Below are 25721 nucleotides of genomic sequence, written 5' to 3'. Positions count from 1 at the left end.
TATATAGTACAGTGATAACCACTTAGCCACCGTGCTGCCCTATATATAGTACAGTGATAACCACTTAGCCACCGTGCTGCCCTATATATAGTACAGTGATAGCCACTAAGCCACTGTGCTACCCTATATATAGTACAGTGATAACCACTTAGCCACCGTGCTACCCTATATATGGTACAGTGATAACCACTTAGCCACCGTGCTACCCTATATATAGTACAGTGATAACCACTTAGCCACCGTGCTGCCCTATATATAGTACAGTGATAGCCACTAAGCCACTGTGCTACCCTATATATAGTACAGTGATAACCACTTATCCACCGTGCTACCCTATATATAGTACAGTGATAACCACTAAGCCACTGTGCTACCCTATATATAGTACAGTGATAACCACTTAGCCACCGTGCTACCCTATATATAATACAGTGATAACCACTTAGCCACCGTGCTGCCCTATATATAGTACAGTGATAACCACTAAGCCACTGTGCTACCCTATATATAGTACAGTGATAACCACTTATCCACCGTGCTACCCTATATATAGTACAGTGATAACCACTTAGCCACCGTGCTGCCCTATATATAGTACAGTGATAACCACTAAGCCACTGTGCTACCCTATATATAGTACAGTGATAACCACTTAGCCACCGTGCTACCCTATATATAGTACAGTGATAATCACTTAGCCACCGTGCTACCCTATATATAGTACAGTGATAACCACTAAGCCACTGTGCTACCCTATATATAGTACAGTGATAACCACTTAGCCACCGTGCTACCCTATATATGGTACAGTGATAACCACTTAGCCACCGTGCTACCCTATATATAGTACAGTGATAACCACTTAGCCACCGTGCTGCCCTGTATATAGTACAGTGATAACCACTAAGCCACTGTGCTACCCTATATATAGTACAGTGATAACCACTTATCCACCGTGCTACCCTATATATAGTACAGTGATAACCACTAAGCCACTGTGCTACACTATATATAGTACAGTGATAACCACTTAGCCACCGTGCTACCCTATATATAGTACAGTGATAACCACTTAGCCACCGTGCTGCCCTATATATAGTACAGTGATAACCACTAAGCCACTGTGCTACCCTATATATAGTACAGTGATAACCACTTATCCACCGTGCTACCCTATATATAGTACAGTGATGACCACTAAGCCACTGTGCTACCCTATATATAGTACAGTGATAACCACTTATCCACCGTGCTACCCTATATATAGTACAGTGATAACCACTAAGCCACTGTGGTACCCTATATATAGTACAGTGATAACCACTTAGCCACCGTGCTACCCTATATATAGTACAGTGATAACCACTTAGCCACCGTGCTACCCTATATATAGTACAGTGATAACCACTAAGCCACTGTGCTACCCTATATATAGTACAGTGATAACCACTTAGCCACCGTGCTACCCTATATATAGTACAGTGATAACCACTAAGCCACTGTGCTACCCTATATATAGTACAGTGATAACCACTTAGCCACCGTGCTACCCTATATATAGTACAGTGATAACCACTTAGCCACCGTGCTACCCTATATATGGTACAGTGATAACCACTTAGCCACCGTGCTACCCTATATATAGTACAGTGATAACCACTTAGCCACCGTGCTACCCTATATATGGTACAGTGATAACCACTTAGCCACCGTGCTGCCCTATATATAGTACAGTGATAACCACTAAGCCACTGTGCTACCCTATATATAGTACAGTGATAACCACTTATCCACCGTGCTACCCTATATATAGTACAGTGATAACCACTAAGCCACTGTGCTACCCTATATATAGTACAGTGATAACCACTTATCCACCGTGCTACCCTATATATAGTACAGTGATAACCACTAAGCCACTGTGCTACCCTATATATAGTACAGTGATAACCACTTATCCACCGTGCTACCCTATATATAGTACAGTGATAACCACTTAGCCACCGTGCTACCCTATATATAGTACAGTGATAACCACTAAGCCACTGTGCTACCCTATATATAGTACAGTGATAACCACTAAGCCACCGTGCTGCCCTATATATAGTACAGTGATAACCACTAAGCCACCGTGCTGCCCTATATATAGTACAGTGATAACCACTAAGCCACTGTGCTACCCTATATATAGTACAGTGATAACCACTAAGCCACCGTGCTGCCCTATATATAGTACAGTGATAACCACTTATCCACCGTGCTACCCTATATATAGTACAGTGATAACCACTTAGCCACCGTGCTACCCTATATATAGTACAGTGATAACCACTTAGCCACCGTGCTACCCTATATATAGTACAGTGATAACCACTTAGCCACCGTGCTACCCTATATATAGTACAGTGATAACCACTAAGCCACTGTGCTACCCTATATATAGTACAGTGATAACCACTTAGCCACCGTGCTACCCTATATATAGTACAGTGATAACCACTAAGCCACTGTGCTACCCTATATATAGTACAGTGATAACCACTTATCCACCGTGCTACCCTATATATAGTACAGTGATAACCACTAAGCCACTGTGCTACCCTATATATAGTACAGTGATAACCACTTAGCCACCGTGCTACCCTATATATAGTACAGTGATAACCACTTAGCCACCGTGCTACCCTATATATGGTACAGTGATAACCACTTAGCCACCGTGCTACCCTATATATAGTACAGTGATAACCACTTAGCCACCGTGCTGCCCTATATATAGTACAGTGATAACCACTAAGCCACTGTGCTACCCTATATATAGTACAGTGATAACCACTTATCCACCGTGCTGCCCTATATATAGTACAGTGATAACCACTTAGCCACCGTGCTACCCTATATATAGTACAGTGATAACCACTTAGCCACCGTGCTGCCCTATATATAGTACAGTGATAACCACTTAGCCACCGTGCTGCCCTATATATAGTACAGTGATAGCCACTAAGCCACTGTGCTACCCTATATATAGTACAGTGATAACCACTTAGCCACCGTGCTACCCTATATATGGTACAGTGATAACCACTTAGCCACCGTGCTACCCTATATATAGTACAGTGATAACCACTTAGCCACCGTGCTGCCCTATATATAGTACAGTGATAGCCACTAAGCCACTGTGCTACCCTATATATAGTACAGTGATAACCACTTATCCACCGTGCTACCCTATATATAGTACAGTGATAACCACTAAGCCACTGTGCTACCCTATATATAGTACAGTGATAACCACTTAGCCACCGTGCTACCCTATATATAATACAGTGATAACCACTTAGCCACCGTGCTGCCCTATATATAGTACAGTGATAACCACTAAGCCACTGTGCTACCCTATATATAGTACAGTGATAACCACTTATCCACCGTGCTACCCTATATATAGTACAGTGATAACCACTTAGCCACCGTGCTGCCCTATATATAGTACAGTGATAACCACTTAGCCACCGTGCTACCCTATATATAGTACAGTGATAATCACTTAGCCACCGTGCTACCCTATATATAGTACAGTGATAACCACTAAGCCACTGTGCTACCCTATATATAGTACAGTGATAACCACTTAGCCACCGTGCTACCCTATATATGGTACAGTGATAACCACTTAGCCACCGTGCTACCCTATATATAGTACAGTGATAACCACTTAGCCACCGTGCTGCCCTGTATATAGTACAGTGATAACCACTAAGCCACTGTGCTACCCTATATATAGTACAGTGATAACCACTTATCCACCGTGCTACCCTATATATAGTACAGTGATAACCACTAAGCCACTGTGCTACACTATATATAGTACAGTGATAACCACTTAGCCACCGTGCTACCCTATATATAGTACAGTGATAACCACTTAGCCACCGTGCTGCCCTATATATAGTACAGTGATAACCACTAAGCCACTGTGCTACCCTATATATAGTACAGTGATAACCACTTATCCACCGTGCTACCCTATATATAGTACAGTGATAACCACTAAGCCACTGTGCTACCCTATATATAGTACAGTGATAACCACTTATCCACCGTGCTACCCTATATATAGTACAGTGATAACCACTAAGCCACTGTGGTACCCTATATATAGTACAGTGATAACCACTTAGCCACCGTGCTACCCTATATATAGTACAGTGATAACCACTTAGCCACCGTGCTACCCTATATATAGTACAGTGATAACCACTAAGCCACTGTGCTACCCTATATATAGTACAGTGATAACCACTTAGCCACCGTGCTACCCTATATATAGTACAGTGAAAACCACTTAGCCACCGTGCTACCCTATATATGGTACAGTGATAACCACTTAGCCACCGTGCTACCCTATATATGGTACAGTGATAACCACTTAGCCACCGTGCTACCCTATATATAGTACAGTGATAACCACTTAGCCACCGTGCTACCCTATATATAGTACAGTGATAACCACTTAGCCACCGTGCTACCCTATATATGGTACAGTGATAACCACTTAGCCACCGTGCTGCCCTATATATAGTACAGTGATAACCACTAAGCCACTGTGCTACCCTATATATAGTACAGTGATAACCACTTATCCACCGTGCTACCCTATATATAGTACAGTGATAACCACTAAGCCACTGTGCTACCCTATATATAGTACAGTGATAACCACTTATCCACCGTGCTACCCTATATATAGTACAGTGATAACCACTAAGCCACCGTGCTACCCTATATATAGTACAGTGATAACCACTTATCCACCGTGCTGCCCTATATATAGTACAGTGATAACCACTTAGCCACCGTGCTACCCTATATATAGTACAGTGATAACCACTAAGCCACCGTGCTACCCTATATATAGTACAGTGATAACCACTAAGCCACCGTGCTGCCCTATATATAGTACAGTGATAACCACTAAGCCACCGTGCTGCCCTATATATAGTACAGTGATAACCACTAAGCCACTGTGCTACCCTATATATAGTACAGTGATAACCACTAAGCCACCGTGCTGCCCTATATATAGTACAGTGATAACCACTTATCCACCGTGCTACCCTATATATAGTACAGTGATAACCACTTAGCCACCGTGCTACCCTATATATAGTACAGTGATAACCACTTAGCCACCGTGCTACCCTATATATAGTACAGTGATAACCACTTAGCCACCGTGCTACCCTATATATAGTACAGTGATAACCACTAAGCCACTGTGCTACCCTATATATAGTACAGTGATAACCACTTAGCCACCGTGCTACCCTATATATAGTACAGTGATAACCACTAAGCCACTGTGCTACCCTATATATAGTACACTGATAACCACTAAGCCACTGTGCTACCCTATATATAGTACAGTGATAACCACTTAGCCACCGTGCTACCCTATATATAGTACAGTGATAACCACTTAGCCACCGTGCTACCCTATATATAGTACAGTGATAACCACTTAGCCACCGTGCTGCCCTATATATAGTACAGTGATAACCACTAAGCCACTGTGCTACCCTATATATAGTACAGTGATAACCACTTATCCACCGTGCTACCCTATATATAGTACAGTGATAACCACTAAGCCACTGTGCTACCCTATATATAGTACAGTGATAACCACTTATCCACCGTGCTACCCTATATATAGTACAGTGATAACCAGTAAGCCACTGTGCTACCCTATATATAGTACAGTGATAACCACTTAGCCAACGTGCTACCTTATATATAGTACAGTGATAACCACTTAGCCACCGTGCTACCCTATATATAGTACAGTGATAACCACTAAGCCACTGTGCTACCCTATATAAAGTACAGTGATAACCACTTAGCCACCGTGCTACCCTATATATAGTACAGTGATAACCACTAAGCCACTGTGCTACCCTATATATAGTACACTGATAACCACTAAGCCACTGTGCTACCCTATATATAGTACAGTGATAACCACTTAGCCACCGTGCTACCCTATATATAGTACAGTGATAACCACTTAGCCACTGTGCTACCCTATATATAGTACAGTGATAACCACTTATCCACCGTGCTACCCTATATATAGTACAGTGATAACCACTAAGCCACTGTGCTACCCTATATATAGTACAGTGATAACCACTTATCCACCGTGCTACCCTATATATAGTACAGTGATAACCACTAAGCCACTGTGCTACCCTATATATAGTACAGTGATAACCACTTAGCCACCGTGCTACCCTATATATAGTACAGTGATAACCACTTAGCCACCGTGCTACCCTATATATAGTACAGTGATAACCACTAAGCCACTGTGCTACCCTATATATAGTACAGTGATAACCACTTAGCCACCGTGCTACCCTATATATAGTACAGTGATAACCACTTAGCCACCGTGCTACCCTATATATAGTACAGTGATAACCACTAAGCCACTGTGCTACCCTATATATAGTACAGTGATAACCACTTAGCCACCGTGCTACCCTATATATAGTACAGTGATAACCACTAAGCCACTGTGCTACCCTATATATAGTACACTGATAACCACTAAGCCACTGTGCTACCCTATATATAGTACAGTGATAACCACTTATCCACCGTGCTGCCCTATATATAGTACAGTGATAACCACTTAGCCACCGTGCTACCCTATATATAGTACAGTGATAACCACTTAGCCACCGTGCTGCCCTATATATAGTACAGTGATAACCACTTAGCCACCGTGCTGCCCTATATATAGTACAGTGATAGCCACTAAGCCACTGTGCTACCCTATATATAGTACAGTGATAACCACTTAGCCACCGTGCTACCCTATATATGGTACAGTGATAACCACTTAGCCACCGTGCTACCCTATATATAGTACAGTGATAACCACTTATCCACCGTGCTACCCTATATATAGTACAGTGATAACCACTAAGCCACTGTGCTACCCTATATATAGTACAGTGATAACCACTTAGCCACCGTGCTGCCCTATATATAGTACAGTGATAACCACTAAGCCACTGTGCTACCCTATATATAGTACATTGCTAACCACTAAGCCACTGTGCTACCCTATATATAGTACAGTGATAACCACTTAGCCACTGTGCTACCCTATATATAGTACAGTGATAACCACTAAGCCACTGTGCTACCCTATATATAGTACAGTGATAACCACTAAGCCACTGTGCTACCCTATATATAGTACAGTGATAACCACTTAGCCACCGTGCTACCCTATATATGGTACAGTGATAACCACTTAGCCACCGTGCTGCCCTATATATAGTACAGTGATAACCACTTAGCCACCGTGCTACCCTATATATAGTACAGTGATAACCACTAAGCCACCGTGCTACCCTATATATAGTACAGTGATAACCACTTATCCACCGTGCTACCCTATATATAGTACAGTGATAACCACTAAGCCACCGTGCTACCCTATATATAGTACAGTGATAACCACTTAGCCACCGTGCTACCCTATATATAGTACAGTGATAACCACTTAGCCACCGTGCTACCCTATATATAGTACAGTGATAACCACTAAGCCACTGTGCTACCCTATATATAGTACACTGATAACCACTAAGCCACTGTGCTACCCTATATATAGTACAGTGATAACCACTTAGCCACCGTGCTACCCTATATATAGTACAGTGATAACCACTTAGCCACCGTGCTACCCTATATATAGTACAGTGATAACCACTTAGCCACCGTGCTGCCCTATATATAGTACAGTGATAACCACTAAGCCACTGTGCTACCCTATATATAGTACAGTGATAACCACTTATCCACCGTGCTACCCTATATATAGTACAGTGATAACCACTAAGCCACTGTGCTACCCTATATATAGTACAGTGATAACCACTTATCCACCGTGCTACCCTATATATAGTACAGTGATAACCAGTAAGCCACTGTGCTACCCTATATATAGTACAGTGATAACCACTTAGCCAACGTGCTACCTTATATATAGTACAGTGATAACCACTTAGCCACCGTGCTGCCCTATATATAGTACAGTGATAACCACTAAGCCACTGTGCTACCCTATATATAGTACAGTGATAACCACTTATCCACCGTGCTGCCCTATATATAGTACAGTGATAACCACTTAGCCACCGTGCTACCCTATATATAGTACAGTGATAACCACTTAGCCACCGTGCTGCCCTATATATAGTACAGTGATAACCACTTAGCCACCGTGCTGCCCTATATATAGTACAGTGATAGCCACTAAGCCACTGTGCTACCCTATATATAGTACAGTGATAACCACTTAGCCACCGTGCTACCCTATATATGGTACAGTGATAACCACTTAGCCACCGTGCTACCCTATATATAGTACAGTGATAACCACTTAGCCACCGTGCTGCCCTATATATAGTACAGTGATAGCCACTAAGCCACTGTGCTACCCTATATATAGTACAGTGATAACCACTTATCCACCGTGCTACCCTATATATAGTACAGTGATAACCACTAAGCCACTGTGCTACCCTATATATAGTACAGTGATAACCACTTAGCCACCGTGCTACCCTATATATAATACAGTGATAACCACTTAGCCACCGTGCTGCCCTATATATAGTACAGTGATAACCACTAAGCCACTGTGCTACCCTATATATAGTACAGTGATAACCACTTATCCACCGTGCTACCCTATATATAGTACAGTGATAACCACTTAGCCACCGTGCTGCCCTATATATAGTACAGTGATAACCACTAAGCCACTGTGCTACCCTATATATAGTACAGTGATAACCACTTAGCCACCGTGCTACCCTATATATAGTACAGTGATAATCACTTAGCCACCGTGCTACCCTATATATAGTACAGTGATAACCACTAAGCCACTGTGCTACCCTATATATAGTACAGTGATAACCACTTAGCCACCGTGCTACCCTATATATGGTACAGTGATAACCACTTAGCCACCGTGCTACCCTATATATAGTACAGTGATAACCACTTAGCCACCGTGCTGCCCTATATATAGTACAGTGATAACCACTAAGCCACTGTGCTACCCTATATATAGTACAGTGATAACCACTTATCCACCGTGCTACCCTATATATAGTACAGTGATAACCACTAAGCCACTGTGCTACACTATATATAGTACAGTGATAACCACTTAGCCACCGTGCTACCCTATATATAGTACAGTGATAACCACTTAGCCACCGTGCTGCCCTATATATAGTACAGTGATAACCACTAAGCCACTGTGCTACCCTATATATAGTACAGTGATAACCACTTATCCACCGTGCTACCCTATATATAGTACAGTGATAACCACTAAGCCACTGTGGTACCCTATATATAGTACAGTGATAACCACTTAGCCACCGTGCTACCCTATATATAGTACAGTGATAACCACTTAGCCACCGTGCTACCCTATATATAGTACAGTGATAACCACTAAGCCACTGTGCTACCCTATATATAGTACAGTGATAACCACTTAGCCACCGTGCTACCCTATATATAGTACAGTGATAACCACTTAGCCACCGTGCTACCCTATATATGGTACAGTGATAACCACTTAGCCACCGTGCTACCCTATATATAGTACAGTGATAACCACTTAGCCACCGTGCTACCCTATATATGGTACAGTGATAACCACTTAGCCACCGTGCTGCCCTATATATAGTACAGTGATAACCACTAAGCCACTGTGCTACCCTATATATAGTACAGTGATAACCACTTATCCACCGTGCTACCCTATATATAGTACAGTGATAACCACTAAGCCACTGTGCTACCCTATATATAGTACAGTGATAACCACTTATCCACCGTGCTACCCTATATATAGTACAGTGATAACCACTAAGCCACTGTGCTACCCTATATATAGTACAGTGATAACCACTTATCCACCGTGCTACCCTATATATAGTACAGTGATAACCACTTAGCCACCGTGCTACCCTATATATAGTACAGTGATAACCACTAAGCCACTGTGCTACCCTATATATAGTACAGTGATAACCACTAAGCCACCTTGCTGCCCTATATATAGTACAGTGATAACCACTAAGCCACCGTGCTGCCCTATATATAGTACAGTGATAACCACTAAGCCACTGTGCTACCCTATATATAGTACAGTGATAACCACTAAGCCACCGTGCTGCCCTATATATAGTACAGTGATAACCACTTATCCACCGTGCTACCCTATATATAGTACAGTGATAACCACTTAGCCACCGTGCTACCCTATATATAGTACAGTGATAACCACTTAGCCACCGTGCTACCCTATATATAGTACAGTGATAACCACTTAGCCACCGTGCTACCCTATATATAGTACAGTGATAACCACTAAGCCACTGTGCTACCCTATATATAGTACAGTGATAACCACTTAGCCACCGTGCTACCCTATATATAGTACAGTGATAACCACTAAGCCACTGTGCTACCCTATATATAGTACACTGATAACCACTAAGCCACTGTGCTACCCTATATATAGTACAGTGATAACCACTTAGCCACCGTGCTACCCTATATATAGTACAGTGATAACCACTTAGCCACCGTGCTACCCTATATATAGTACAGTGATAACCACTTAGCCACCGTGCTGCCCTATATATAGTACAGTGATAACCACTAAGCCACTGTGCTACCCTATATATAGTACAGTGATAACCACTTATCCACCGTGCTACCCTATATATAGTACAGTGATAACCACTAAGCCACTGTGCTACCCTATATATAGTACAGTGATAACCACTTATCCACCGTGCTACCCTATATATAGTACAGTGATAACCACTAAGCCACTGTGCTACCCTATATATAGTACAGTGATAACCACTTAGCCAACGTGCTACCTTATATATAGTACAGTGATAACCACTTAGCCACCGTGCTACCCTATATATAGTACAGTGATAACCACTAAGCCACTGTGCTACCCTATATATAGTACAGTGATAACCACTTAGCCACCGTGCTACCCTATATATAGTACAGTGATAACCACTAAGCCACTGTGCTACCCTATATATAGTACACTGATAACCACTAAGCCACTGTGCTACCCTATATATAGTACAGTGATAACCACTTAGCCACCGTGCTACCCTATATATAGTACAGTGATAACCACTTAGCCACTGTGCTACCCTATATATAGTACAGTGATAACCACTTATCCACCGTGCTACCCTATATATAGTACAGTGATAACCACTAAGCCACTGTGCTACCCTATATATAGTACAGTGATAACCACTTATCCACCGTGCTACCCTATATATAGTACAGTGATAACCACTAAGCCACTGTGCTACCCTATATATAGTACAGTGATAACCACTTAGCCACCGTGCTACCCTATATATAGTACAGTGATAACCACTTAGCCACCGTGCTACCCTATATATAGTACAGTGATAACCACTAAGCCACTGTGCTACCCTATATATAGTACAGTGATAACCACTTAGCCACCGTGCTACCCTATATATAGTACAGTGATAACCACTTAGCCACCGTGCTACCCTATATATAGTACAGTGATAACCACTAAGCCACTGTGCTACCCTATATATAGTACAGTGATAACCACTTAGCCACCGTGCTACCCTATATATAGTACAGTGATAACCACTAAGCCACTGTGCTACCCTATATATAGTACACTGATAACCACTAAGCCACTGTGCTACCCTATATATAGTACAGTGATAACCACTTAGCCACCGTGCTACCCTATATATAGTACAGTGATAACCACTTAGCCACCGTGCTGCCCTATATATAGTACAGTGATAACCACTTAGCCACCGTGCTGCCCTATATATAGTACAGTGATAACCACTGAGCCATCCTGCCCCTAATGTCATAGACTGAATAATAATAATTACAGTCTGCACACATTATCAATTAGGCCGGGGTCACACTAGTGTAGAATACGGACGAGTGCTATGTGAGAAGACATCGCATAGCACTCGGACCAGTGTTAATCTATTCAGCGTGCGTGTAAAATTACAGCATGCTGTGGTTATACGCGTATATCGTCCGAGACTCACCAGTGCAAGGCTATGCATCTTCGTCTAGCTTGTGACAAATACGCACACATTTTCTTCATTTCAGCCCATTGAGCCGTTAAAATCAATGGGGAAAATCAGTGAGAAATGTAAAGCCATACGCATGTCATACATACAGATACATAGGTGCGAGAAAATCTCATCATAGCATTACAAATGCATTACACACGGATGACCATACGGAGAACACTTGTGCCACTTTCGGCAAGGAGACACGGACTGATTTTCCATACGTTTAGTGTGGCTCCGGCCTTAGAGTGAAGATCTATTCTGTAACCTGAGACACATTTAAGATGAATCACAAATACAGATAATGGTGGATCTTATATAGCTACTATGACATAGGACAATGGGCCTATTTCATCAACGCTCTTCCTCCAGATAAGTGGTGTAAACGCTTTGAAAAGTCGAAAATTTGCACAACCGAGAGTTGGCAAAAACTGCCTGGCTTTTGCCATTTTCACGGTTGCTTGAATCAAAATGGCTGTAGCTAAGGAGAAATTGCGCCCATTCAGTTCATCGAAGTGCCGGTGTTTCTTGCTGCAGAAGTGTCTCTAACTGGACTTTCATTACTGCCATGGTGAATAGAGCTGCAAGCCACTATAAAGAAGTGCCAAATGTATTAGTGGCGTGTGCCTCTTCATGAATGCAGCGCCTGGTACTTCAACAAGACCGGCATAGCGTGAACGTGCACTTAACCAGTCCTGACAAATTGGCACCAACGTCTTCATCTAAATTATTGCACATAGCTTGAAGAAACGATAGCTTGGGGCTTGGGCACTGGCGGGACAATGGGAAATTGTTACCCAAAACTTATAAAGTATTAGAGGTGCTTTTATATAAAAAAAATAAAAGTTGTTGGTATATAAAGTAATAATGTTTTTTTACAGCCACAAAGCAGACCTTGAACAGTATGATGCGTGACCCATCTCTCATCCCGGACCCTGTCCTTGCTAATCAGATCAATCAGGTAACGATTTGGCAACCACATTTCAATAAGATTGCACTTAGAGGACCTGTCAATGGCGGAAAAAAAATTGTATCATTTTTTTTTGGTTTTAAGTGCCGTTATTCTCTTGAATCTGGCATTGTTTTTCTTATGTTTCATGTGTCTCCTTTTCCTGAGATATGACCACGTCTTCCTTGTAAGAAAATGTAATCTTTTTAATAACTGGGTGTTGACTTCAAGAACACATAGAAAGGAGTTGATGGCCACGTCCACTTGGCAATGACAACTTGTTTTATATTCAGGGTAGAGGGCCATATCTCATGAATGGAGAGGCACAGGAACTAGCGAAAAAATGCCAGATTTGGGAATGTTGGGGTAATAAAAATTACATATATTTGGAAAGTGACAGGTTCTTTTTAAAGGGAACCTGACAGCACATAAATGCTGCCAAATCCAGGGGCAGCCCGTATCGGGGCACTGACTGTATGATTTCAGCCAGGTACATCCTGAGTCTGAAACGCTCCAGTGTTTCAGAGAAAAACATACCGTATATACTCGAGTATAAGCCCACCCGAGTATAAGCCAACCCCCCTAATTTTGCCACAAAAAACTGAAAACTTAATGACTCGAGTATAAGCCTAGGGTGGGAAATGCAGCAGCTACCGATAAATGTCAAAGGTAAAAATAGATACCAATAAAAGTAAAATTAATTGAGACATCAGTAGGTTAAGTGTTTTTGAATATCCATATTGAATCAGGAGCCCCATATAATGCTCCATACAGTTCATGATGGGCACCATAAGATGCTCAATACAAAATACACCCCATATAATGCTGCATAAATGCTGATTATGGCCCCATAAGATGCTCCATACAGACATTTGCCCCATATAATGCACAAATGCGGATTAAGACCCCATAAGATGCTCCATACAGACATTTGCCCCATATAGTGCTGCACAAATGCTGATTATGGCCCCATAAGATGCTCCATAGACACATTTGTCCCATATAATGCTGCACAAATGCTGATTATGGCCCCATAAGATGCTCCATACAGACACTTGCCCCATATAGTGCTGCACAAATGTTGATTATGGCCCCATATAGACACTTGCCCCCGTATAGTGCTGCACAAACGTTGATTATGGCCCCATACAGACACTTGCCCCATATAGTGCTGCACAAATGTTGATTATGGCCCCATACAGACACTTGCCCCATATAGTGCTGCACAAACATTATGGCCCCATAAGATGCTCCATACAGACACTTGCCCCATTTGCTGTTGCTGCGATAAAAAAAAAAAATCACATACGCACTAACCACGTCATCGCGCCCTCTGACAAGAACGTCACTGCAGAAGATGCTGAAGACGGAGCGGCACCGGAACGAGGAGCAGGTGAATATCGCGCTCCCCTCCCCGTTATACTCACCTGCTCCTGGCTCGGTGCAGTCCCTGCTTCCCCGGTACCGCAGCTTCTCCCTGTACTGAGCGATCACCATTAACGCTCATTACAGTAATGAATATGTGGCTCCACCCCTATGGGAGGTGGAGCAGCATATTCATTACTCTAATGAGCGGTACCATGTGACCGCTCAGTACAGGAAGAAGCTGGGGCGCCGAGGAGCCAGGGACCTGCAGGGACCGCGCCAGGAGCAGGTGAGTATAATTAGACAGCCCCCGCTCCCCCTCCCCTGCCGACCCTGGGTATGACTCGAGTATAAGCCGAGAGGGGGACTTACAGCCCAAAAAATTGGGCTGAAAATCTCTGCTTATACTCGAGTATATAATATAATACTTATAATAGTCACCAGGGATCGAACTACACGGGAGACTAGTCGGGCAGGTGGGTCCCTGGTGGCTTTTCCCTGCCCACTGTCCTGGAATGACAGGTCTGTGTATAGGGAGAGACCTGGTGGCTTTTATAGAAGCACTTCTTCTCCCATGAAAGTTTTGATCCTGTTAATATATTGCCGTCATCATATTATATGGCACTATGTACTTACAGTTGCCCTTCTACCCAGCTAATTATCCTCTTTTTATGACATCACGTGATTAATAACTGACTAGCTGATTCTTCCTAAGCTCTATGTAGAAACAGGAAGTCTCCTTTCCTTGCGTGAGTCATCATTAGAACTACAATTCTATATCATTGCAAAGTCCCTGGCAGGGTGAAAGGAGTGGAGAAGCTGGGTCGGGAGGGGGATGATTCATGCAGGATAAAGATACTTCTTGTATCTTTTTAAAGTAGAGAAAAGGAAGACTTAAGTGGGTAGATAGGCAAAATGAGCAATTGTAAGTACACAGTGCTATATAATATTCAGACTGCAATATATTAGGAAGATAAACGCTTTCATGGGAGGAGGAGGGCTTCTTTAATGTATGTTTTTCTCTGAAACAGCGCAGTGTTTAATAATCAAGTATACATGGATCAGGTAGCATGTATCCCCTGTCAGGGTATAAAACATTAAGTAAATATTGTCTGTATGTATTCTGTGTATTTGCTAACAATGTTACCTATAATTGGGACAGCACTGAAACTGTACAGATCTTTAAGGTAAGTTCACACAGAGCGTTTTTGTTGCTTTTTTTCTGCAGCAAAACCTGATCTTGGCAGGAAAGAAGCTGCATGAAAAACACAGGTTTAGGTGCGTTATTTTGTTGCGTATTTGGTGCTTTTTTTTTCCTTTGTCCATGCTAATGCTAATTTGCTGCGTTTTTTTTCAACACCCATTCAAGTCAATGGGTGAAAGAAGTGACATCCTCTATGTCCAAAAAACGCAGCAAAGCACAAAATACTGATCAAACAAAAAACAAATGTGTGTGCATGAGATTTCTGAAATCTCATAGGCTTTGCTGGTACTGTAAAAAGTAGCTGAAAATTAGCATAAAAAAACGCAGCAAAAACGCCCAGTGTGAACTTAAAATGTAAAATGCTGCGGAATATGTTGGCACTATATAAATAAAATTATTATTATTAGGTCTGGTACTGTATATCAGGTCACATGGTAGATAATTGTGCTGGACGCCGTCTTTCGTAATGCGGAAATGAAATGTGTCTTACGCTTTTTTTTCCGTATAAATGTAACAGTCATGTAATTAATGATTGACGATATTCTCTAACTCCAGCTTTCATACTTTGTATTGTCTTTTCCAGTGTATTGTCAATGACTTCTGCAATGGACCCTTGGTGGATTGTATAAAACAGTATCCTTTAAAACTTTCACTTCTTTATAGGGCGACTCCACAAAAATCTAAATATTTTCTCCCCCCACCCTACCTACTCAGGTCTGTTGTGCTGTTGCAGTAAAGGTATATTATTTTGGTGGTTATTCCGGCAGCTGTATAGGCCCGAAATGTGACGGCATCCTTAGGTAGAAATGTGTACGGGACACTTGTCACTTCCTCGTAGCTGAACGTCCTTTATTAGGTTGGGCTGTGGTCGTATTTCCACTTGAGAACCATAGAGTTTGTGGCAAAAGTAGGATTTGATGTACTTTTATTTTTTGGAAAATTCTTTTTATTAGGGGATTTTTACAGTATAGGGCATAAGGGGTCAGAAAAAGAATGAAGGGAAAGGCAGTCAAGCAAAGGAAGAGAGGAAGAGGAGAGAAGGGAAAGAAGAGAAAAGGAAAATAAGTGAAGATCATCTGGACATTGTAGTTGCAGACATTTTCAGGACGGTAAGCACCTTGACATAGAAGAACAAAGAAAATAAAAATGCTTTGTATTGGAGAATGTTGTGGGCATGCTTGGTGCCTGCTACAATGGTCCTTGTCCCAATTACTGATGGTGGGACCCTGTTTTATTTGCTTTATAATTTACATTACCCCTTTATCCTGCCCTCCATCATATGCAGATTATAAGGGATTTTAAGGCTTTTTTTAGATTCTTTATATTCAAAGAAGCTTTTTATCTCTTTGTCTTTGCCCTTTGGATGATTGCGAAAGAAGTGGGGAAATGCACCTCCCATCACCATGTATTTATCCCCATGTTTGGATGAATGAATTACCAGCCTGATGGAGACCCCCAATACTGGGTGGAAACACACGGCAATGTTCCATACAGTCATTGGATTACTTTTCTAAGCTTACTTAAAGGAACTTGGAATACGCTTGCTTTTTGATATCATTGCCTTTCAATTACATGTCCAAGAAAGGGCTTTTCTGCTTTTAGAACACCCCTCTGTACTCCTGCTGCGGTTTAAAACCCCTTTCTGACCTCGGACGGGATAGTACGTCCGAGGTCAGAAGCCCCGCTTTGATGCGGGCTCCGCGGTGAGCCCGCATCAAAGCCGGGACATGTCAGCTGTTTTGAACAGCTGACATGTGCCCGTAATAGGCGCGGGCAGAATCGCGATCTGCCCGCACCTATTATCTAGTTAAATGCCGCTGTCAAACGCAGACAGCGGCATTTAACTACCGCATCCGGCCGGGCGGCCGGAAATGACGTCATCGCCGACCCCCGTCACATGATCGGAGGTCGGCGATGCTTCAGAATGGTAACCATAGAGGTCCTTGAGACCTCTATGGTTACTGATCGCCGGTAGCTGTGAGCGCCACCCTGTGGTCGGCGCTCACAGCACACCTCCATTTCTGCTACATAGCAGCGATCAGCAGATCGCTGCTATGTAGCAAAGACGATCGTGCTGTGCCTGCTTCTAGCCTCCCATGGATGCTATTGAAGCATGGCAAAAGTAAAAAAAAAAAGTTAAAAAAAATGTGAAAAAAATAAAAAAAATATAAAAGTTTAAATCACCCCCTTTCGCCCCAATCAAAATAAATCAATTTAAAAAAATCAAATCTACACATATTTGGTATCGCCGCGTTCAGAATCGCCCGATCTATCAATTAAAAAAAGCATTAACCTGATCGCTAAACGGCGTAGCGAGAAAAAATATTCAAAACGCCAGAATTACGTTTTTTTGGTCGCCGCGACATTGCATTAAAATGCAATAACGGGCGATCAAAAGAATGTATCTGCACCAAAATGCTATCATTAAAGACGTAATCTCGGCACGCAAAAACTAAGCCCTCAACCGACCCCAGATCACGAAAAATGGAGACGCTACGAGTATCGGAAAATGGCGCAATTTTTTTTTTTTTTTTTTTTTTAGCAAAGTTTGGATTTTTTTTTCACCACTAGTCATGTTAGGTGTCTATGAACTCGTACTGACCTGGAGAATCATAATGGCAGGTCATTTTTAGCATTTAGTGAACCTAGCAAAAAAGCCAAACAAAAAAACAAGTGTGGGATTGCACTTTTTTTGCAATTTCACCGCCCTTGGAATTTTTTTCCCGTTTTCTAGTACACGACATGCTAAAACCAATGATGTTGTTCAAAAGTACAACTCGTCCCGCAAAAAATAAGCCCTCACATGGCCAAATTGACGGAAAAATAAAAAAGTTATGGCTCTGGGAAGGAGGGGAGTGAAAAACGAACACGGAAAAACGAAAAATCCCAAGGTCATGAAGGGGTTAAAAGAATTCTTTACTCACTCTCCCGGTGAGTTGGTTGTTGGTCTGCAGTGCTGACGTAATATTGACAGCAAATCACTGAGCTCAGTTACTGGCTACAGAGCCATCCACATGACGTCAGCGCTGCAGACAATAACAGACTTAATAATAATAATAATCTTTATTTTTATATAGCGCTAACATATTCAGCAGCGCTTTACAGTTTGCACACATTATCATCACTGTCCCCGATGGGGCTCACAATCTAGAATCCCTATCAGTATGTCTTTGGAATGTGGGAGGAAACCGGAGTACCCGGAGGAAACCCACGCAAACACGGAGAGAACATACAAACTCTTTTGCAGATGTTGTCCTGGGTGGGATTCGAACCCAGGACCACAGCGCTGCAAGGCTACAATGCTAACCACTGAGCCACCGTGCTGCCCACTTCAGGGTAGCAGCTGAAACTTGGCAGTGGACCCCCCTTTTGGGGGGGGGGGGGTGTAATGCACAGTCTTTTTTTACACAGTTCCCTTTAAGTGTCAGCCTAATATGGGCTTAGAGGTCAATGTGAAATCTGCAATATCTCAAAGAATTAAGACACAACTTCAATTTGTTTGTTTTTTTTTGTTATCCGAGACAACTGCTTTCAAAAAGTGTCTGATCTGCTGATGATTCACATGTAACACAGGCGGCTCCTAGGCCAGGGACCACCCTCTATGATCTCTATATGCTCTCATGAGAAAAACCCTTTAAAAAAACAACTTGAACATAAATATGAAAATAATGAAATTAAAGAAGCACTCCTCTTCCTCCTCCTCGCATCACAATTTTTATCCTCTTAATATATTGCAGTCATCATATTATATAGCCCTATGTGCTTACAATTGCTCATTTTGACTTTCTATCCAGCTAATTCATCTGTTTTCCATTAGGTCCATGATATCATATGATTAAAAACTGACTAGCTGAATCCTTCTAAGCACTATTTATAAACAGGAGGTCAATTTTTGCTGTATGAGTCATCACTGCAAAAGTCCCTGAAAGTGGGGAGAAGGGAGCAGCTGGGTCAGGAGTTGAAGAGGGGAATGATAAATGCAGGCACAAGAGACTTCCTGTTCCTACATAGAGCAGAGAAAAGAGAAGAATTATCTGGGTAGAAAGGGAAAATGAGCAATTGTAAGTACACAGTGCCATTATAATATGATGACTGCAATATATTAACAGGATAAACACTTTGATGGGAGGAAGGCTTCTTTAAAGGGAATCTGTATCCAGTTTTTTACTACCTTATCTGAGAGCAGCATAATGTAGGAAAAGAGACCCTGACTCCATCAATGTATCACTTGGTTTACTAGGTGCAGCAGTTGTGACGCAATCACAGTTTTCAGATTACACCAGGCTCTCTATGTATATTGTCTATTGACAGTGAGCTGCTTATCAGAGGATGAGGTGTGGTCTGACCAGGGCTCACATGATCACTAGTCTGGCAGTGATAATCTCCTGCTGATAAAACATTCATTGTATTGAAGCAACAACACACAGCCTAAGTGACAGATCACTAAAATCTGCGTCTCATCCCCTACTTCATGCTGTCCTTAGATTACAGTTCAAAACTGCAGATTCCCTTTTTGGGCTCATGCAGATGTCCGTGCAAATCGGATCAAGCTTGGGCCGCAATGTACGGAGTGGCTGCTGCTCTCCCGAGCCCAGTGTCACAGCCTCATAGACATTCGAGTTGGAGAGCAGTGGGCAGTCAATGCATTGCAGCACAAGCTTGGACCGATTAGCATGGACTTATGCATGATCCGTGTAATAGGTATTTTTCTGACAGTGCATCCTCTTTAATTAATAAGAAATTTTTCATAACGGCCCTTGCAATGCCTGTGTTAAATGGAGCGTTCTTATGTAACGTGTGATTGCCCTGTCCATGAAGTAATAGCAGTGTAATGGCGGCTGATATCAGCCTCTCGTGCTGTAGGGTTGTTGGGTCTCCTATGTAGGACGAGTGCTTTGTACACTAAGGTACGATATTAATGCAGTTCTCCGAAATACAAGGCTCTGATTGTGACCCTGCCTGAGCCCGCACAGCCAGCAAACGGCTAGCACTGCATCTGCAGCATCTGGCAGCGAGGAGTGAATTATAATGGATCGTAATGGCTTTGTGGTTTAGAAACAAAATCATGGCTGGTGAGGAAATAATTGATTAGCATTTGATAGAAACTATCAGGGAAATGCTTGATTGGCCTGTGGAGATATTGAGAAATATCATCCTTGTGATATGAAGTGGCATTACCTTGCTAGCTTTGACTTTGTGCATACTCGGGAGAGTTAGCTAAAGAAACTACATGTGACAGCCCATTAATAAATGTGTGTATTTGTACTTTCCATACCGCCGGTTGTGCGGGATAACACGCCACACATGGGGTTTACATGCCGAAGGATTAGAACGGGCAGCCTAAAATGAGGTGGGGTTGTATATGACTTGACTAAGACCCCCTGCGCTTGGAAATAATATAGATCGGACATACCTTGAAATATGAGCCTCTCCTCATTCTCTAAAGGGAATCGGTCAACAGGTTATTTACACCTAATCTGAAAGCAGCACAATATGGAAGCAGAGACACTGATTCCAACGATGTATCACTTACTGGGCTTCTTGCTGTAGTTTTGATAAACTCAGCAGGAGATTGTTACTAGGGGACTAGTAAACCTGGTAGTCCAACCACGCCCCCACTTCTGATTGGCAGCTTTCTGTCTATGCATAATATACACAGAAATCTAACAATCCGAGATGTGGGTGGGGTTATACAGAGCTCAGCATCAGAGATCTGTTAGATCTGCTGTTGAGCTATTACAGGAATTCTATCACAGCCCAGTATGTGATACGTCGCTGGAATCAGGGTCTCTTCCCCTACATCATGCTGCTCTCAGATGGGGTGGCAAGAACCTGGTGACGGATTCACTTTAAGGTCGGAATGCATGATGGGAAAAGTTGGCAGAACCCAATGATTTCAGAAGAACCCAATGATTTCAGCAGGAATTGTCCATTACTGCCTAATGTGTACTTGGGTCTTGTGGAATTTCAACACAAGATCCTTTTGTTTTTTTGGGAGATAACCTGCTGCCAATGGTCCCCTCTCCCTGGAAGATAGTCGGGGAAGACAGCTCAGGTGTATGGCCACATTGAGGGCTCTTCTACACAGCAAAAGTGTGTGCACAGATCCCCATAGTCACAAGGCAGGATTTCTATGGACCCTTATTATTACAGATCTGTAGGCAATCTGGAGAACATTTATTATTAAGTTTGCACCAATTTTTTTGGGCACAGATTGATTTATTTCATTAGGCAAAAGGTGGGTTGATCAGTCTCCAAAAAGAAGAGAATGGGTTTTTATTAGGCTAGGGTCACATTGCGTTAGTGCAACCCGTTTAGCGCTAGCGGGTTGCGCTAATGCAATGTTTTTACTGTGGCCGCGTCCCGGGGTCGCGGTAACGTCCCCGCTCTCGCAGATCCCCGATCTGCGAGAGCGGGGAACGGACCGCGGGCACGCCTCGGACGCTGCAAGCAGCGTCTGCGGCGCGCCAGAAAACACCGGCGCGTCGCTAGCGCGTGCCGAACATGGCACGCGCTAGTGCAGCGCGTTCCCATTGCCGTGAATGGGCGCGCTAACGGACGCGTTGCACGGTGTTAATTTCGCCGTGCAACGCTGTCCGTTAAGCGCGTTCCCATAACACAATGGGAACCCAGCCTTAGTGATGAGCAAACATGCTCGAATTAGGTGTTATCTGAGCATGCTTTGGTGCTAACTGAGTGACTTCGGCGTGCTCGAATAATATGTGCATATTCCCACGGTTCGATGTTTTGCAGCTGTTCGCAGCCATATCAAATGCACTGCATGTTGCACCACTGGCTCCTTTCCCTATGGAAATGTCACCTGGCTTATCCATGGTTTTTCCCTTTTTTTTCTATACTATGTTGTGCATAAATATGTGATTCTTCAGACTTTGTTTTAGTCTTTGCCTGATGAAGAGACCTGTGTAGTCTGGAAAGCTTGCAATTTACCATCTTTTCAGTTAGCCATTAAAAGGTATCAACCACTGAGGACTCTCAATTCTAAATATTTCCCTATGGATAGTAATTTTCACCCGCTCCTTGGATTCCTAGACAGCCCTTAATACACTGGTACAAGTTTTGCATTTTTTTTCTCCAACAAAGACACGTGCCTTATTCAGAGCCTGACGAACGGTACATTAGCTTTGCTCTGCGGTGTAATAATTTTTTTTTTTGTTGATATGAGGATAGAAAATTAAAAGTACATCCCTGAGCCAAATTTATCAAAGTTTTACGCCATTTATTATACTTTTTTTTTTTTCCACCTGCTGAAAAACGTAAAAATGATGAGAAAAAGGGGCATGGTTAATATTTTAGAAATTAGTATAATATATTTTCCACCTAATAGATATCTACATTTTTTAGAATGGTCATAGGTGACTTAAAGAAAGGCAAAAAAAAGAAAAATGTTGCCACCATCTTCAACATGCATAAAAATGACTTATACAAAATTGGACACATTGGCCTTCAGATACAGGCCGCAAGAGATTTTATGGGCCCCACCGAGCCCTTGTTGGCCGAGGCTGCACAAGCCCTATGACTTACGGCCGTATGAAAGTGTTACATCAGGGCGAAAGTTTTCAGAAATTACATGTTAATTTCAGGGCACATAAAATAGTTAAAAATCAATGGAAAGTTTAAGGTTTTAAAAGCATAATGTCTTCTGAAGGATTGCGTATTGATTTTATATATAACTGGCTAATTATATATGCACAGAGTAAAGCACAGAGACGGGCTCTTTGCAAATGGCAGGGGGCTATTTCACAGGAAGGTTCTGAGGATTACGGGAAGCGGGGCCTCTGATTTTCACTGGGCGGAAAATGGCCTGTGAGATTATTTACAAGTTTTGCCTTTTGGTCAGCGAGATCCATCAATAACAGGTAGTAACATTATAGACCATCTCTAAGTGTTTCGGCCACCATTACATTAGGAAATCGCTTTGAAGCTCCTGTATTAGTCCCTGTTTGTCCTCACCCTCCACTTATCTTCTTCCTCTCGCTCCTCCGCTCCCCGTGGATCCATTTATCTATTTTTATTTTTCTGCACTTCGGCCTGGTCAGGACTGCGAGTTTCATTAGGCAATGTACATAATAATTTACTGTTACACAAGGATTTCATCATGCTGAGTAACGAGAGTTTAATATATGGCTGTACAGGGTGTTCAGCGGATGCTCTGTACAGTCGAATTGACCATCCGTGGTATGGAGGACCTTTTGCAAGTTTGAGCATGCTAAACTGGTCACGTCATGGAAAAACGGCGGCAGAGCTGATTAAAACATAGTTTTTATTCTGTAATTTATCATCTCTTTAACTTATGAAGCTTAGATTCTAATTCATGCTAAGTCTAAGGGAGGGCGTTATCGTCTTTGCATGAGGTTGACCAATCATAAGCAGGGGGCGTCATACAGGGGAAAAAGAACAACCCCCCCCCCCCCCAGAAAATGTCAGACCAAGCCTTATCCTGTGAGATGTAATGATGCACAGCCCTGCTCTGCTTTCCTCTGTGATCTGACTGCCAGCATCTACTGTGATTTCAAGTATGGGAGGGAAGTTGAGCAGAGCTATGTGTCATTACAAACACCTCTGCAGCTCTCATTCCCCAGCAGTCAGAGTGAGGAAAGGGAGTAAAGCTGAGCTGACAGTGCCTTGACATGAATGCTGCAAGTAGTGTTTGTGATGAAACACAGCTCTCCGCTACTTTACACAGTAGATGCTGGTAGTCCGATCATAGAGCAGAGTGTCATTACATATCTCAAAGGAAAACCTTCTCTGGGGGCATGTCCTGCTCATGATTGGTCAACCTCATGCAGGGGGAAAAGTAATTGCCCCCAGAGAAGAATCTCTTCTAACGCTAGGGTTATCGCCAATACGAATTTTTCATTGCAAATAATGAGAAATATTCTTTTTCATGTTGATTTCATTACAAAATCCATGTGAAATATGGAAATTCTGAAAATATCTCTAGAAACATAACAGAGGTGTAAATGTATAGAATTGTCTTTGTGTTAAACCTTGACCCCTTGATTGCACAGCTCCATTGGCCATGAGCATGAAGTACTTCTAAGAGAAAAGCTGTTGGAGAAAAACCTCGCCTTTTTAGGTAAGGCACTATTCCTTCTTTCTTAATCAAAAATTTTTTTTTGTTGTTGTCAAGGTCTTCGTTATTTATTACATTATAAAGCTGGACAAATGATAACGATTTTATATTATTTTTTGCGTGCCGAGCTGACGTTTTTATTGATACCATTTTGGTGTGGATCTTTTAATTGCCCGTTATTGCATTGTAATGCAATGTTGTGGCGACTAAAAAAATGCAATTCTGGCGTTTTTACTTTTTTTTGTGCTACGCCGTTTACTGATCTTATTTCTTTTTATACCTCGATAGATTGGGCAATTCTGAATCAAATATGTGTATCTTTTTGTGTATCTTTTTTTTATTTGTTTTATTTTGAAAAGGGGGCGATTTGAACTTTTATATACTATATAGTTGTCTAAGGGTCACTTCCGTCTGTCTTTCTGTCACAGATATTCATTGGTCGCGGCCTCTGTCTGTCATGGAATCCAAGTCGCTGATTGGTCGTGGCTAAACGCCCACGACCATTGCCACAACCAATCAGCGACGGCCACAGTCCGGCGGCAATATGGCCGCTCTTTCCTCCCCGCAGTCAGTGCCCGCTCCATACTCCACTCTAGTCATCCAGTCAGCCCTCACACAGGGTTAATGCCAGCGTTACCGGAGCGCAGTGTAACGCACTCCGGTTACGCAGCTATTAACCCTGTGTGACCAAGTTTTTACTATTGATGCTGCGTATGCAGCATCAATCGTAAAATGATCTAATGTTACAAATAATAATTGTGGTGAAATATGTGACTTGTATTTTTCAAGATTATTGTACTTGTTTTATTATGTATACCCCTCCTCACATGTAAAGCGCCATGGAATAAATGGCGCTATAATAATAAATAATAATAATAA

General features: G+C 42.3%; 1 protein-coding gene across 1 annotated transcript in view; it reads left to right on the top strand.

Annotated features, from left to right (window-relative positions):
- CDIN1 (CDAN1 interacting nuclease 1) overlaps positions 1-25721 on the top strand; it is a 626145-nt gene that overhangs the window by 360876 nt on the left and 239548 nt on the right. Inside the window, exons 7-9 of the mRNA XM_069732509.1 lie at positions 13112-13191; positions 16332-16381; positions 24778-24845. Of these exons, the coding sequence (XP_069588610.1) occupies positions 13112-13191; positions 16332-16381; positions 24778-24845 (198 nt within the window). The remainder of the gene's footprint in view (positions 1-13111; positions 13192-16331; positions 16382-24777; positions 24846-25721) is intronic.

The sequence above is a fragment of the Ranitomeya imitator genome, chromosome 1, assembly GCF_032444005.1.
Source record: "Ranitomeya imitator isolate aRanImi1 chromosome 1, aRanImi1.pri, whole genome shotgun sequence".
Taxonomy (NCBI): Eukaryota; Metazoa; Chordata; class Amphibia; order Anura; family Dendrobatidae; genus Ranitomeya; species Ranitomeya imitator.
Note: the sequence above shows the minus strand (reverse complement) of the source record. Positions and strands in the feature narration are given on the sequence as shown.